Source organism: Gavialis gangeticus, unplaced genomic scaffold, assembly GCF_001723915.1.
Source record: "Gavialis gangeticus isolate Ggan-Ray unplaced genomic scaffold, GavGan_comp1, whole genome shotgun sequence".
Taxonomy (NCBI): Eukaryota; Metazoa; Chordata; order Crocodylia; family Gavialidae; genus Gavialis; species Gavialis gangeticus.
In genome coordinates, this window is record NW_017729032.1 from 128,466,320 (window position 1) to 128,482,501 (window position 16,182).

General features: G+C 40.0%; 1 protein-coding gene across 1 annotated transcript in view; it reads left to right on the top strand.

Moving 5' to 3' along the window:
- Window positions 1-16,182, top strand: part of ITGBL1 (integrin subunit beta like 1) — a 391,746-nt gene that overhangs the window by 326,291 nt on the left and 49,273 nt on the right. The window contains exon 8 of the mRNA XM_019525130.1: window positions 12,351-12,467. Coding sequence (XP_019380675.1) covers window positions 12,351-12,467 — 117 coding nt within the window. The remainder of the gene's footprint in view (window positions 1-12,350; window positions 12,468-16,182) is intronic.

Below are 16,182 nucleotides of genomic sequence, written 5' to 3' on the forward strand. Positions count from 1 at the left end.
ACAAAGAAGCATAGAGAAAAGTATCTATTTTCGCTACAGGGGCACCTTGCCATGGCAGTGCAGGGTTTGTACTGGTGGTACCGAGCTTCCCTGCCTACCCTGCCATGCTGGGTGCTTCCCACTGGGCTCCAAAGAAACCAAGGGGAGGGGGAAACCTGCAGTGGGCAGCCCACACCCACCCCTGCCCCATGCACAAATCTGGGGGGCACATGCCACTCATGCCCCCCTATGGAGTACATACTGTGGCAGGGAGCCAGCCCTCCCCACCCCCCCAACTCCTTGGATGAGCTGACCACAGCCCCATCCCACTCCCCACCTGGGCCCTGTGGCCACACATGGCGCTGGGCCCCAAGCCCCACATGTTGGCCAAGTTGGCCAGTAGTGCCAGCCCCAGGCCTAGCCCTGCCCAACTTGAATTAAAAACCAGAAAGAATGAGTGATATATTAAAAATCAGGAGCCCAAAAGAATAAAAAAGATACTTATAGCAATGTGGAATGTTGAGAAATTGTTTTAGCTTTATTAAGGCTATGTGCATTTATTCTGATGTCAGTTTGATTTAACCAAGGTACTGTCTGGAACACTGATGCCCTTACCCATGTGTTTGTGTATTCTTATGTCAGTCATGTTGTAAACTACTTCTTTTTGTGTGGTGCTTTTAGGCTTCTTTTCTTTTTCCTGTTTTTCTTTTCTACTTATTGATTTCAAATACAAGTAGTGTTTTCTTAATCAGAATCACAGAATGCATTTCCCCTGCTACTACAGTTGTCCTTTTTAGGGGAGCTACATCTACTGGACTATATCTGAAGGGCACCTCTCTTGTACTGAATTTGTTGGGGGAAGGAAAAGGTATTTGTTTAATGTATTGTGTTGATTCCTCATACATTGGAACTCAGCATCTCCATTCTGCTTAAATGTGTCTGACTTTGACTACCTCACTGTGTGGCTCAAAGGAGGTTTTTAAAACAATTCCCCAAGTGGGAAGGAGAAAATATTTACATTTGGGGAGAACAAGAAAAGTTACCAAGAGTAGAGAATATTCAGAGAGGTGAGTAAATGAAAAACCATAAAAACTGTAAAAGAAAACCATAAAAACTGTTGTCTTTTCAGAGTAGTGTTTATTTTAGCTAAGTAAAGAAGCATATTGTATAGTTAAACATGACTGCAAATTGAACTCCTGCTAATGAACTATTTCCAGTTCCTAGATTACAATAATTTGGCCTTTGCCATAGAATTCTTTTTATACCCAGCAGTGTCTTTGCTTCTCTTTCATAACATGTTCTTTTTATAACATCTCTTGATTTTATTGAAGACTCTGGTACAGAATGCAGAACTTGAATCTCCCATCTTTACTGGCCTTCTACTCTTTCACTTTTGTGTAAAGGGAGCTGGATGTTTGGTGTTTTGAATACTTTAGAAGCATCAGTAACTCCAGGTCATGCTGAATACAACTATGAAGTATTTGTTCTAGAAAATGAGAAGGAAAAACCTTCCATGCACAGCACTGCATGGATGGTTTGGTACATTCTAGGAAGTTTTCACTTTCCATCATAGAATTGCCTGTGGAAAACTGCCAGTCAGGATACAGGTCCAATCATCTGATCATGTATAAAACTAAGCTCCCTCCAGCGTAGCATTCATCAGGAGCACATTATGGATATCAGTAACAAAACTTGATCTGTTGTGATGAATACCATGTACATCATTCTGTCTTAGGTTACACATAAGCATTTTGGGACTATAAACTGGATTCTGGTGTTTTGCTTTCTTTACTAATGCAGAAGATGTGTACCTTACTGACTAACTAAGTCAGAGATGCATAACATAAGCTTTTATAAGCAGTGGCTTACCTTGTCTGATGCTGTGATGGTCTCATGAAGTAAGAGGCTGCTTACAAAAGTTTGTGCCATGAATCTCTAATTTAATCAGTCTATAAGGTGCAAATTTACCCTGTCTTCTGCCTGACTTCAAACTAACATGGCTAGCTGCCTCTCTTTTCAGTGATGTGACAGGATTGAACATCACTTCAGTGAAGAAGGGACTGCTTCAACCCAAGAACTTTTAATGAACTCCCCATACTGAACGTTTTTTCTGGTAGTCCTTCCGTACGCAGCAAAGAAGTGCAACACTTGATCTCAAGCTGTGGCATCTGAAATTTTAGGCATATCAGAGTCCACCTGAACTCTACTGAAGTCTGTTTCTGAAGCACTGGTGAAGTGGGTAAACTATCCCTTTACCTGACACGCTAAGAGAATAACCTTGTTTACAAGTATCAGCAGAAAGTTGCTTCTCAATAGTTCAGCATTTGCATGAGGAAGAATTAATTCCCAGGCTTTCAGATCTCAGATGAGATGAAGTGTCATTAAGATGCTTATAGCCTTTTTTGTCAACATAGGAAAGTGTGGTGTTCTGTGCATCTGGACAGAATATAATTGAGAAGTGGGATTCAGTAAACAAATTTAGCACATTTTACATTTTTCCCCAAAAGGTCAACAGATTATCTTCCTTTCTCCCTATGTTTGTAAGCACCTCTTATGTGTGCAAGAGCATCCTTATCAGAAACCCCTTAAGAAGAAAAAGTGTTTGATTATGCCTTGGTAATGAAAACTAGCAAATCCCAAAACGGAATGATTGGTGACTTAAAAACAGTCAATATGCAGCAATCTTAGAGCTCAGCAAAAACATTAAGAAATTTACAAAATTTCATTTAAAATTTGCTTCACAAAGGAAGCAAATCTTATTTAATTTCATCAGTTTTGTGCTACTTTTATGTGCGTTTTGCATTTGCATTCTAGGATATAAGCTTGCTCATTTCATGGAAACAGAAAATTTTAAACAAAAATTAAAAAGCGTTCCCAGAAAGCAAATAATAAACTTGTAAATAAGGGCGTGTACCTGGAACTTGAGCTGAAGTCATCTATTCAGTAAACATAAACAGTAGCTCCACTCAAAATTAACAAATAAAGCTTGGATTTCAAATATTCATTAAAAAAATCTTGTGAACGCTTTTTTTAGAAATTGCCTATTACATTTCAAATAACAGATTAAGAATCTAATAATGTTGTTTTTCAGAGGCATATCAAGTAGAAATAAGCTTTAAAAACTTATTTAAAAAAGAAAGGTTTACTTAAATCTAAATAGTAATGCATAATATTTTTCTTTGTTTCTTCCAAAGCAGAAGAATGGGTTTGTTTTGTTTGTTTGTTTTTCTCTAAATAAAGATAATCTAATCATGGTACTTACATGCCTCCAAGTTCTATTTGTATTGTCAAAGACTTTCTGGGGTCTTGAGTTTCTTTACACAACTTTCCAGGAGTAAATTAACATTTATTTTCTGTTGACCAAATTTTGAAGTAATTGCTCATTTTTATTCTGTCCTTAGACAGACCAAACTTCCCTTCATTCAATGAAAACACATCAGTGGTACTGAAGTAGGCCTTTTCATCCAGAGGTTTGCAAAGACCTGCTACACCCCACTGCAGTCTACACAAAGTATGTAATTATTATACTCCATTTGCTTCTTCTGCTCCCTGGTTCACTTCTAGAGGGCCAAAAACCATCATCCTACTCATCTGCCCCTGCTCTTCATGTGCCAGACAAAAATGGGATGGTAAGCATCTTTGGTGAAGGAGCTACACTTGCTTTCAGGTTCCCTGTCTCTGGTATGCTTGACAGCTGAGGCATATTCATCACTCTGTTTGTGGGTGTGAACAGAACAGAAATTGGTGAATGGACATGCTTCTCAGTGGCATATATACGACCACTGAAAAAGTAATATAGATATATCCATAGGGTCCCATTGATAGCAAGGTGGAGCCATGGTCCCACTTGTGCACAATGGAGTCACAGGCTTTACCTAGGATACTGTATCCCACCCCCTATCATAGTGTGCTACCAGGAGCAAAGTTGTGGCACTGTCACGATTCACTACCCTTCACTTTCCACATCCACTGATGCATTGGCAACAAATTGTGCTGGATGGGAGTCATTCCTATCAGGATGTCATGACTCTAAACTAGCAGTTGTGGAAAAGGAATAGGAACAAATTCTTGTTGAAGTAGGAGAGGTGCCAGCCTCTTCCCAGTGTGTGGGGCTGGGCTGGGAGGCTGCAGCCCTCCCAGTGCCACTGCTGCCCATCTGCCCCATGCAGCTGAGCCTGCCCCACTCCCGCCAGCTTTGAGCCCAGCCCCAGCCTAGCTCTTTCCACCAGCAAGAGTCTGGTGCTGCCCCTGCCAGGAGCACCACACCTTTGTAGGCTTATCTACATGGGGTGTGTGGCAGTGGTGCTGGGAGGGGTGTTGATGGGGGCACTAAGGCAAATTTTGGGGTGGCTACACTCTCCCCCTAGCACTGCCTCTGCCCAGAAGTAACACTGTGCATTTTAATGGCTTCTCTTTGTTCATCCCACTATCCTTGCCTCAATTTTTAATTAAATTTGACCAAACTTTCTGGTGCTGCAAGAGCCTCTTGGAATAGTTCATTAACTGAGTTGCCATAATAAGAAACCGGAATCTGTTCTACTGTGTTGTGCTGCACAAATTTGAATGTCAATATTTTTCTCCCCTTGCCCCACCCCCAGGAATACTCAGGGCAAAGATTGATGATATTTTCCAAGTCTGGAGTAGTTTATGAGGACTCTGCCCAGTTCAGACTATGCTCCTGGACAAAAAACTAGAGAGGAGTATATGAGTATTGCTTGGGCATGCAAGGATGAAATCAAGAAGGCCAAAGTGCAATTAGAGTTTCAGCTAGCAAGGGGTGTGAAAGGTAGCAAGAAGGGTTTCTACAAGTATGTCAGCAACAAAAGGAAGATCAGCAGGGATCCTGGTTTTCTCTGATAAAAAAAAAAAAAATCCCCAGTTTTTGGATTAAAAAAAGGAATCTCAAATCCACATTTCTCCATGATTTAAAATAAAATATCACAAATATATACATACGTATATAGTGATGTTTCATTTTAATCATGGGGAAATGTGAATTTTTTGTTTTTTACTTTTCTAATCTGAAAATTGGGGATTTTTTTTTATCAGAGAAAACTAGGATCCCTGAAGATCAGAGGAAGTGTAGGCCCCTTACTAAGGGCCGAAAGCAACCTAGTGACAGATGATGTGGAAAAGGGTGAAGTACTCAATGCCTTTTCAATTCAGCCTTCACAAGCAAGGTCAGCTCCTGGACTATGGCACCTGGCAGCACAGTTTGGGTTGGCAATGAACAGCCAGCAGTTGTAAAAGAACAGGTTAAGGACTATTTAGAAAAACTGGCTATGTACAAGTCCCTAGGACTGGATGTGATGCACCCGAGGTTGCTGAGGGAGTTGGCTGACATGATTGCAGAGCTGCTGGCCATTATCTTTGAAAGCTTGTGGTGATAGGGAGAGGTCCCAGAAAATTGGAAAAGGAAAAATATAGTGCCTATGTTTAAGAAAGGGAAGGAGAATTCAGAAAACTACAGACTGGTCAGCCTCACCTGAAAATGTCATGAAGCAGGTCCTCAAGCAATCCATTTCTAAGCACTTGAAGAAGGAAGTGATTAGGATCAGTCAGCTTGGATTCACCAAGGGCAAGTCAAGCCTGACCAACCTGATTGCCTTCTGTGATGAGATGGCTGGTTCTGTGGATGCGGGGAGAGCAGTGGACATGACATATCTTGAATTTAGCAAGGCTTTTGATATGGTCTCCCACAATATTCTTACAGGCAAGCTAAGGAAGTATAGATTGGATGAATGGACTGGGTTGTTGGGCTCAGAGGGTAGTAGTCAATGGCTCAATGTCTAGTTCACAGCCAGTGTCAAGTGGAATGCCCCAGGGGTTAGTCCCAGGGCCATTTTTTTGATATCTTCATCAACTATCTGGAATGTATGATGGAGTTCACTCTTACCAAGTTTGCAAATGACACAAAGCTGGGCAGAATAATAGTTAGGCTAGAGGGTAGGGTGAAGATTCAGAGTGACCTAGGCAAATTGGAAGATTGAACCAAAAGATACCTCATGAAGTTCAATAAGGACAAGTGCAAAAACCTGCACTTAGTATGGAACAATCCCATGCACATCTGGAGTACCAGTGGCGATGCATAGGGAGTACATGGGGGATAGATCCATCCTACAAAGAGGATGGATCTAGACTGTTCTTAGCGGTGGCAGATGACAGGACAAGGAGCAATGATCTCAAGTTGCAGCAAGGATTTTTAGGTTGGATATTAGGAAAAACTTCTTCATAATAATTTATTGGCACCCCCAAAAATTGTTAATTTGTTTACTGCCAAAGGTAACTTTAATAATTATGACTTTTTTTTAGAATCATGAGACCACTGAATCAGGTCTTTGACAGCCACCACAGCCTTTTGGATAAATAAGACCTGTTATGTCTAGATAAGAGCTACCCTGCAAACTTGGGAAGAAACTCCTGAGATGCTCCATCCTGGCTATGTCTACATGTATGCCCAACTGGTTATTGCACAATCATTTAGTACTTGGTACTACAGACTGCAGGGTAACTGTGCAGTCCTGGCAGTGCATGGTCATTTTCAACCTTACTGCACAGTAGCAACAAGCTACTGCACTGTAGCTCATTGCTACTGAGCAGTAGCATCAGCATAACCATTTGTGCCGCTGATGCTATGTCACCATAGCAATGAGCTACATTGTTGTAGCATCTCATGTAGGTGCGCCTACTGAGAGGAACACATTCCCCATACTCTATTTTGGCAAACACTACATCCCCTCTCTTCATTCCCTTTGACAATTGCCCCTTTCTTACTCTGGGTCCTGTAACCTGCTGTGACTTTATTTACCTTCCTTTCTCCATCTTTTCTCCTTCCTTTGCAACCACCTATTTCACTATTCTCTGTAACATTCTGGTTCCCCAAACAATTTCTGCTCATCTTGCCCCTCCTCTACTTTTCCACCTCATGAAAACTTCTTATCCATTTTTATTTTTTGGAAGTCGATTCTGATGGCAAGTCAAGTCATCAGCTCTAGCAGATGTTATCAAGCACCCTGAGTAACAACAAAATAGCATATTCCAATGAGTAATACTTTATGATGCTACAGTTGAGCGGACGATACCAAGTGGTAGAAGGCTGCTTCATCTTACAGGCACAATGCTCTTTTGAACATCCCTTTCCTGTTCCAACTATTCTTAAGGGACTGTTCCTTCTCATCCTTATCATAGGGTGGTATGTCTTCACTACAGTTTATGCTTGGGCCAGTAACCAATATTGCAACTTGGTCCCAAATATTTTATGTAAGACCAAATTAATCAATTCAATTTCTTGTTTTTAGTTTAAACAGTGAGTTCAGGAAAAAAAAAACCTTGCAGATAAAAAATGTGTTGATAGAGAAAGATAAATTTTCTGGGGAAAAAAGGGTTTTTTTATTTACTGTTCCTTTTTTACAGTGAAAGTCACTGCTCTGAACCTTCTGACATTTTTGCTAGCAGTGAAAGGACAAAAATATTTTATTCTACAAATTATATAGTTTTAGCACATGATTTTAAAGAAAAACTAGGTATATAAAAGGAACTTTCAATCATGCTCTCTAGGCAGCTGGAAATTGGTTTGAATGCATGCAGGGTAATGGTCACAGCCATTTACTGAAAACTCCCCAGATATAATCTAACTATAGGCATTGCTTGCTTCAGTTGTGCTTTCACAACAGGAAATGAAAAAGGGTGCATAGTATGTGGTGGGTAAAATTAAAAGGGCTGTACTAAAAAGAATTTGTGCCCACTAGTCAAGTTCTTTTTGGAGCATGTGTTTTTCTCTTATGTGCAAGTGATCAAAGTGCCACCTACAAGTTTATGTGAATGTAAAGGTCTGCCCACTTTAGGGAACATCTGTGTATTACAGCACTTATGCTAAAAATAGTTCTATGCATTGGAATACATAGGTGTTGTGCATTCCTTTGTCACATGTTAATTAAATGGAGAAATGAGATCTGATTCCCAGTCCCAACAGTCATGCCTTCTGCCATGCTATACAGGAAGTTCAAAGGTGGGTGCCAGCAGCTTGACATGTGGGGTGCAGACATGGTCGTGCAAAGCATTGTGAAAAGGGGAAACAGATAGGCTTCCCCCACATGCTAGGTACACACTATAAATGCAATATATTTCATAGTTTTAGGGGCTGGAAGGGACCTTACAGATGATTGGGTCCAGCCCCTTAAGGGGCCTTAGACACGTACATGCGTATGTATAAGGTTAGCTGAAAGCAAGTTGGAATTCAAAAAGATTTGAGCACAAATAAGGCACCCAACTGAGATGGTTGCCAGGCATATTAAGAATATGCCTAATTTATACACCTTGTCATGATACTCTTGAAGTCAGTCTTGCCAGAGTCTGATTGGCTCCTCTGTGCTGAACCTCAGCATAAATATGCATATAAGTATGCTTGTGGTTTCTGATGCACTTATACGCTTTAAGTTGTACTTCCTAATTGCCAGTCCAAGTGCCAATTCTGAAGGAGGCATGGGTTGTTTTTCCATAATGGTAAGTTTGGTTTGACTGCTTGTGGGAGTCTGTTTAGTCTGTCCAGACACGAGACTTTGCTACTGGCTGTATAAGGCTAACCAGTATAACTAACATAATGCATGTGTCCTTGCCTTTCTAATAGAGGCATCTCCTTGAAACGATTTACAACTGCAGTAATTGTTTCTGCAAGCTAAAAGGATGTAGGAAGTATGTCAAGTTCATGCCTTCAGAGTTATAACTAGAGTGACAATGAACTTTTCTAAAGCATTTGAAACTGTCCTTGAAGTCCACAGACATGTAGCAACCATAAGTAATAAAACTATCATATCTCATGCTGAGAGACAGATTATAATATCAATTTATATTTTATGCGTAAAATATAAAGGCAGTTGCCTTTTTTTGTGAGAAATCTCCTATGCAGATGCTTTTTTTCCCAGCAGGGTGAAGAAATCTACCAAAACAGCATAAGTCCAGGAGAGAAAAAATACCTCAGATACCCTTCTTCTGTTGTACTTATAGGGCATGTCCAGATGAGCACACACATGCACTTTGCAGCAGCTCAAAGGCTTTTGAGGTGCTGCAAAATGCACGCAAAAAAGTTTTCCATGCTGCATAGTGGGAAATCCCAGTATCAAAAGAAAAAAAGTCTAAAAAAACCCAGGGTGGTACAAGTGGTACAAGTGGCTGTAGCAGGTGCTGCCTGAAACTGGAGCCTGGTCAACCAGAGCTATTGTCTGGCTGCCAGTCAGGCTCCGTGCACCTGGATCAGCACTGCTGCTGCCCCGAGTGGCTCCCAGGACCCCACGTAAGGCTGCTAGGGCCAGCCCAGGGTGCATCCAGATAAGCATGCACGTGCGTTTTCCTAGGGCGGGGAGGTGGGGGGGGTGGTTTGGAAGGTTTTTTTAGATACTAGGAATTCTTGGTATATAATTTTAACTCCACACTGCAAATATGCAGCATAGAGAACCTTTTCACTTGCACTGTGTGAAAGTGAACCACACATTCCCACTCATGGGGACATGGCCATATTGGCTACCTATGCATCCCTAACCTTCCACATAGCATGTTGGCTGGTGTAAATTCCTACAGAAAGAGGCTACTGCATCACCATGCTATAGAGATCTAGGACATTAATTTAAGGCCAGATACCTTGTGAATCTGGCTCTAAATCCTTAAGGCTCAGATTTTTAAAGGCATGTAGGAGTCTAACTCCTGCTGATTTCTGTAGGAATTGACTTCTTTGAGAGACTGGTGTTGGGTGTAAGCCTATATTTAGCTTTTACCCAGTCCTTAATCAGATCAATTCCTATTGACTGCAATGGGAGTTGTGGCTGAGTAAGGACTGAAGGGTTTCTAACAAATTGCGTAAAAGATGATCAGATATCAGTGTTTGAAATTACTGAGATAGTAGGCAAGTAAGTATACCTGGTAAAATGTTCATGGTTTGCTTCTTTTTGGTTGCTTGAATCTCTCAAACATTTGGCAGGTTTGGCTTTTTAATAGAGTTAATGCAAACCAAAATCGACTTGAACTGAAGTCACCATACAGCTCATGTCAAAAGGCTTGGCTGTCCAAGTTACAGAATATTATGGTCCTCAAGTGTTTAATTGTTTCTATCGGCTCTGGAATTTAAACAGAATTTAGGATGTTTTTGGCAGTAGCTTTTCCTCTATAATCAGGTTGCTATGGTAAACCTATTATTCTAGTCATAGAAAGAATATGTTAGTAAAATGCTTATTTCTTTTTGGTTTTATGTGAGCCTCTAATTACTCTTAAACTATTGAATTTGTACTGCAAATATGGTTATCACAGTAAGTAAAAGAATAAGGTCATAGGGAGTGTGCCTGCTATTATTTTGACAACAGATGCAGTTGATAAAATAATATCTTGACTGAAATTACCTCACTCTGGATTCTGAAAAAATTTTTCTTTTTTTTCCCCCCTTCCCAGAGAGGCATCTTTTATACAGTAACCTGAAATTTAGCTATATGGCATGCTACTAATCTCTGAGTTTGTCTATGTGGAAACACTTAGGAAATTTAAGATGAATTAATGAAAACATGGTATTTAAGCATGCTAGCTCCTTGGATAGACACGCCTCATTCAGAAATGAAAACTGTTTTAGTTTGTGGCCTTGAAGGCCACCTTTACTTCAGGATGAAAATACACGTATGCAGGCTTAATCCACTTTAATTTCTGATATTACATTTTTATATTTAGTAGATTTGGATTATTGCAGTACACTTCTTCCAATTCATCAGCAAAAGAAATTGCTCAAAACACCCTTTCAATTATCCAAACATCGTTTAGATTGTTTAGGATGTGAACTAGAAATTTAAATCAAGCTAATGCTCTATCAGTAGAACATCATAACTAAATTCACTTCAAGTTTTTAAAGTAGAAGAAAAGGAGTTACATGACACAAGATAGTGGAAGTAATTTTTAAAAGAGAAATTTGTGAATGAATTAGCTTGAATAAGACTTTTCTCAGACAGTATGAGATATTTTTAAATATACTCCTAAATATTTCAGAATCAGACAAAAATATGTATATGGTGAGGGGGCAGCAGGGCAGGCCCTATGAGGAGAGACTGAGGGACCTGAACCTGTTCAGCCTCGGCAAGAGGAGGCTGAGGGGGGACCTGGTGGCTGTCTACAAACTCATCAGGGGAGATCATCAGCAAATAGGAAGAGCCCTTTTCTCCCCAGCACCAGCTGGGGTGATGAGGAACAATGGTAATAAGCTGATGGAGAACAGGTTTAGGTTAGAGATCAGAAGGCAATTTTTTACAGTTAGGGTGGCCAAAATCTAGAACCAACTTCCCAGGGAAGTGGTCCTTGCCTCTACCTTGGGCAAATTCAAGAGGAGGTTGGATGATCACCTGTCTGGGGTCTTGTGAACCCAGCATTCATTCCTGCCTGTGGCAGGGGGTCAGGCTAGATGATCTGTTCAGGTCCCTCCTGACCCTAGCTACTATGAAACTATGAATTTGACATGTCACTTTACCTTTAAGAACAGAAAATAGCTCTTAGACAAGATTTTCAAAAGCCTCCAACTGACTTAGGAGGCTCTTTTTCGTTTTCAAAGAGAGCTTAATCAACTAAGTCCCATTGATTTGTAAAGCCAAAAGTATTTTTGAATATGGCCCACTGCCTCCTAAGTCACTTAATTAGTTTTGAAAATTTAACTGTTTTTGGTTTTTGGTACCTGAAGTACCCCCTGCCAATCAATGTGGCAAAAGCAAAACCGGAAATCCCACTGTGGCATTTCTAGTTTTGCTGCAGCGAGCCGAGTCTCACTTTTTCTACTGCTGCCCAGGGCAAAGCAGCTTGCGTGGGTGGGGCCTCCCTCCCTATCCCCTGCCACACTGATGCTGGGGAGTGAAAGCCTTGGCACACCAGACATGGCAGCCAGAACTTCCAGCTCGAGCAGGCAAAGACCAAAGCACAGCATCTGCATATCCCTTGCACATGTCTCGCGTACACCCAGGGTTACACGTACCCCAGGTTGAGAAAACTGCTCTAGTTAGAATTCAGTAGTTAAGAATGATGACTTAGTTCTACACTTTCTTTCAGAAAGAGTAAGGGACATGTACTGGGGAACTTGTCAACCCATGAGTGACTCATTGTCTCAATTAACCCTGGTCAATTTTTCCACTGACCCAAAAAGTCTCACAGAACTATCTATGCATCTATCCTTTGTGCAGAGCATAGCATTTCAGCACTTGCTTAAAAAGTAAAGTATGTGGTTAAATGCTCTGCTAAAGAGAGGTGGACTGTGCTGAAGGGCTTTGCTGAGTTTGCAGGAGCAGACTATTTTTTTTTCTGTCTTTTTGTCCTTAAAATTTTGAGGATGCTGTGGCCCTAACAACTATTTGTTCTTACAGGGAAATGCGAATGTGGCCAATGCACTTGTTTCCCTCCAGGAGACAGCCGAGTTCATGGTAAAACATGTGAATGTGATGATCGACAGTGTGAAGATATGGCTGGCAATGTCTGTGGGGGTATGTATTCATTTTACAAAAGCATTAGGCCATTATGGTCTTGTAACTTTACCTGTATCCCTTGATTTTGATATTTTATATTCTAACAAATATTTCAGATTGTTTATTAATAAGTAGGATACATTAACACTTACAATATACTACAGTATTTACATGCATATGATCAGTATTTATGAGAAAGCAATGCCAAATATTCAAAGAAAAACCTGGATAAAAATAATTTTTCATGTTTTCTCTTTTTATTTAATAACATCTGTCAATTGCCTTGCATATTCCTTTTTATAAGTTAATATAATACAGCTCAGTAGTAACATGTGCTGTCTAATGAGGGTTTTTAAAGTATCTTTATTAAAAAGTTTTATAGTACTGAAAAAATGGCCATTTCACATCTGGTAATACCATCTTGCTCTGCAACCTGGTAAATCCTCATAGAATAAACTGTGTGAACATTAGGATCAGTGATCTCACAAATGTGGGGTTGGTAATTTACTAGGCAGAACTCTTCCCTTAATCAGCACTGACAATGCCCTAAAATGATGTAAAGAGCCACACAAAGACTGGCAGTATCTTATTTTAAATTAGACATAAACAGTAACTGATCACTTGTGGTCTTTCACTCACTTTATAAGAGTAGAAGTTTTATGTACAGATGGTTTTAAGTACATTTTACCACCTATCTTCTTAGTTATCGCCATATCTTCAATTCATGCCGTAAACAGTTATTTATTATTGCATATGTAACAGTTCTTTTATATGGTTGCAACATTGTATAACATCGTTTCAGCATTGCATAAGGTAATAACTTGTTTGGAAGGGACTTTACGACTGTGGGATGAAAGACACTGTTGATTAAGAAGACATAGATTGGCAACAAAAACTGAGAGATTAGAGAATTTTTCCAATTCCTCCAACTGCAAATATATAGTGCATATAAAAATGCACATTTGTATACACGTGAGAGCACATACACCCATACCATGTATGTCCATTATGTATGAAATTTAAATTGCGAAAATATTGGTCTAAAAATCTTTCCTAATTTCACTGATTCACTTAAAATCAACTGTCTGGGAGAGGCAGCAACTTTTCTATTCAGGCAGGGTGGAGACAGTCAATTGACTTCATGAATCATTACCATCTCTTTGATTCCTGTTATTCTCTCTCCACTCCACAGGTGTTAACAACCCTGTATTCTTTTTTCATGATTGCTGATGCTTCACTTTTCAAACTATCCTTTCTTCTGCAATTTTGCTGATGGTCAGCCATTCCTGGCAATCTCTCTTTTTTGTTTTATAGCTCTGTAGACTGATTTTTAGCTCTAGATAAAAACAGGTTGACCACAGTTATTTTAGGGAAATCTGGAATGGCAGGGGAGAGTGGGTGGCAGGAGATGCATGCCTTCTCCCCCTCCCCGCATACAAACACACACACAAATGTGCTTCGGGGCAGTGTGGCAGTGGGCAGAGCTGGAGCAGGTGTTAGGAGTGTGGTGCCATGCATCCCAACAGCTGCTCTGGCCCTGCCCACTGCTGCACACTCGCATACTTCAGCCCGTGGCTCCCAAGAGTGGGGCCAGGTGGGACAACATGGCATGCATGCTTGCGCACATGTGCGTGCACGCACGCACGCATGCACACACGCATGCACACCACTTATCCTGTGACTCCAAGGTTTCTGCCAATACAAGACTTTTGCTTAAATTTTCTCCAATGGCTGGGAGTCTGAGGCAGCTTATAAAATCTGGGACTTTCCCAGCCAATTTGGGACATATGGTCCCCCAGCTAAAATCCTTAACTCAGGTGTAGACATGGCTGACAGTGAAGTAATGGAGGTACTGTGAAGACACTCAAGAAGGCTATATTTTGTTTTATAAATCTGAATCAGAGCTGTACATTTAATAGTAATGACTATGGGGCTAATGATACAACAAGCTTTGAGTATTTTTGCCTAGTTTGTTGTGTTTTTAAAAACATTAAGTATACTCTAGCAAATCAGTGTACATTCCAGTAGCTATCTGTGTTTTTTCTTTGATCTTAAACTGAATAATATAGTGCTATCCCCCTACCATATTTGTAAAGTTTCTAGTTTTTCTTTAACTGGAGACACATTTTCTTTAACTGGACACACATTTGTACATATGTGATGATGTACAAAACCATCTGCACCCCACTTTTCAAAATCCTTGATCTGCCCAAGGTTGCTACTAATAATATGTTAATGGAATGCCTTCAGAATTATCAGCAAACACTATCAAATTTCCTTATTAGTTATAATACAATTATGATCACTTTTTTCTTTTGTCTGGAGAACCTTACATTTTTGTTTTAAATAATCATAGGATGAGAGAAGAGTAATCAACAACCAGGGCTAAAAAGGAGTCACTTGGCTGTTGCTGGGATGCAAGGGATTTCATTATCTGAACATTTCCTCATCTTCTACCTAGCATGCTATAAAGTGGAAACCAGAGATAAATCCAGCCATTAAACAATTTGTATTTGACTTATATTCTCCTGTGGAAAAAGAGTTAAAATATATTACTCATGAAAATATAATAAAAAACAGAGATTAATTGAAATCTTAGCTTAACTTTTCTATGGTTTTATTATTATTTTAACTTGGGACTTAATTACTAATGTTTATCTACAAGTGAGTAAGATTTACTGCTAAGGATCATTGTGAGTGTGAGTAGACCAAAATAATTGTGTGTGCACACTCCAATATGTTCCTTTGGAACTACAGACATTTTTTTCCCTTGGCGAGGATGACTCGGCTCAGCTCTAGAGAATAAGAAAATATTTTTGTCTGTCAAAGAGAATCTTTTTCTAGCTTTTGCTGCTCTTAATGTCATTTCTGTATCATTGGAACTAGCTGAGATTCTGCTGAAGCATTCCCTAAGAAGAACCTCCTATATGTTTATCTGACAAGATCCGGGTTAGATCTTTAACATCATTATCAATTGGCACATAATGAATTCTACTTTCCTCAAGTCTTGTTTCATACTCTCTGCTTGTTTGATTTCTCTGTCATCTACCATCAGTTTTAATTTTCTTTTTTAAACTTGTTCAGGCACATTTAACTCTTTTTCTTTAAATTCACTTATTTTTCTTTCTTTTTACTCTTTCTCTGGGAATAAAGAACATCTAGGTCAAATATGATCACCCCAGAAATGAAAGACCTGAGAAATAATGTCCATTTGTCTGCTCCAATAGAGGCAAGGTGGCACTTGATTTTCTTTTGAATGGACCTATACCTTCTTGAGAGCCAAGAATACATCAGGGAAAGGCTAGAAGGAGAGGGCAAAGTGGTAGTCAGACACAACTAATTTTGTCAACAATGGCTTAAAGGTAGGATTGAAAATTGCAAGACAGACATAGCTGTATTAATTTTGCTGGGGCTTATTTACCCTAAAAATGTATTTACATTTAAGATGTTTTTCTCAACTCTTGTGGGATTTAAAAAAAAAAATTGGATAGATGTGGATTCATTAATCTGGTGTCAAAAAACCTGCCATGCTGCAAATTAGCAGCACTTTCAATGCCTGCATGTGCAGCACATGCGGTTTGCAGTGCCACAGATGGGTCTGCAGCGCTGCATGCTTGTCTGGACGTGCCCCTGAAGATGACAGGGAAAGAAGCAAGATCTCTATGATTCCCCCCCCCCCCCCCCCCCCCACCCAAACAAACCACCCCCCGTTGTAAAAAAACCCCCAACCGTT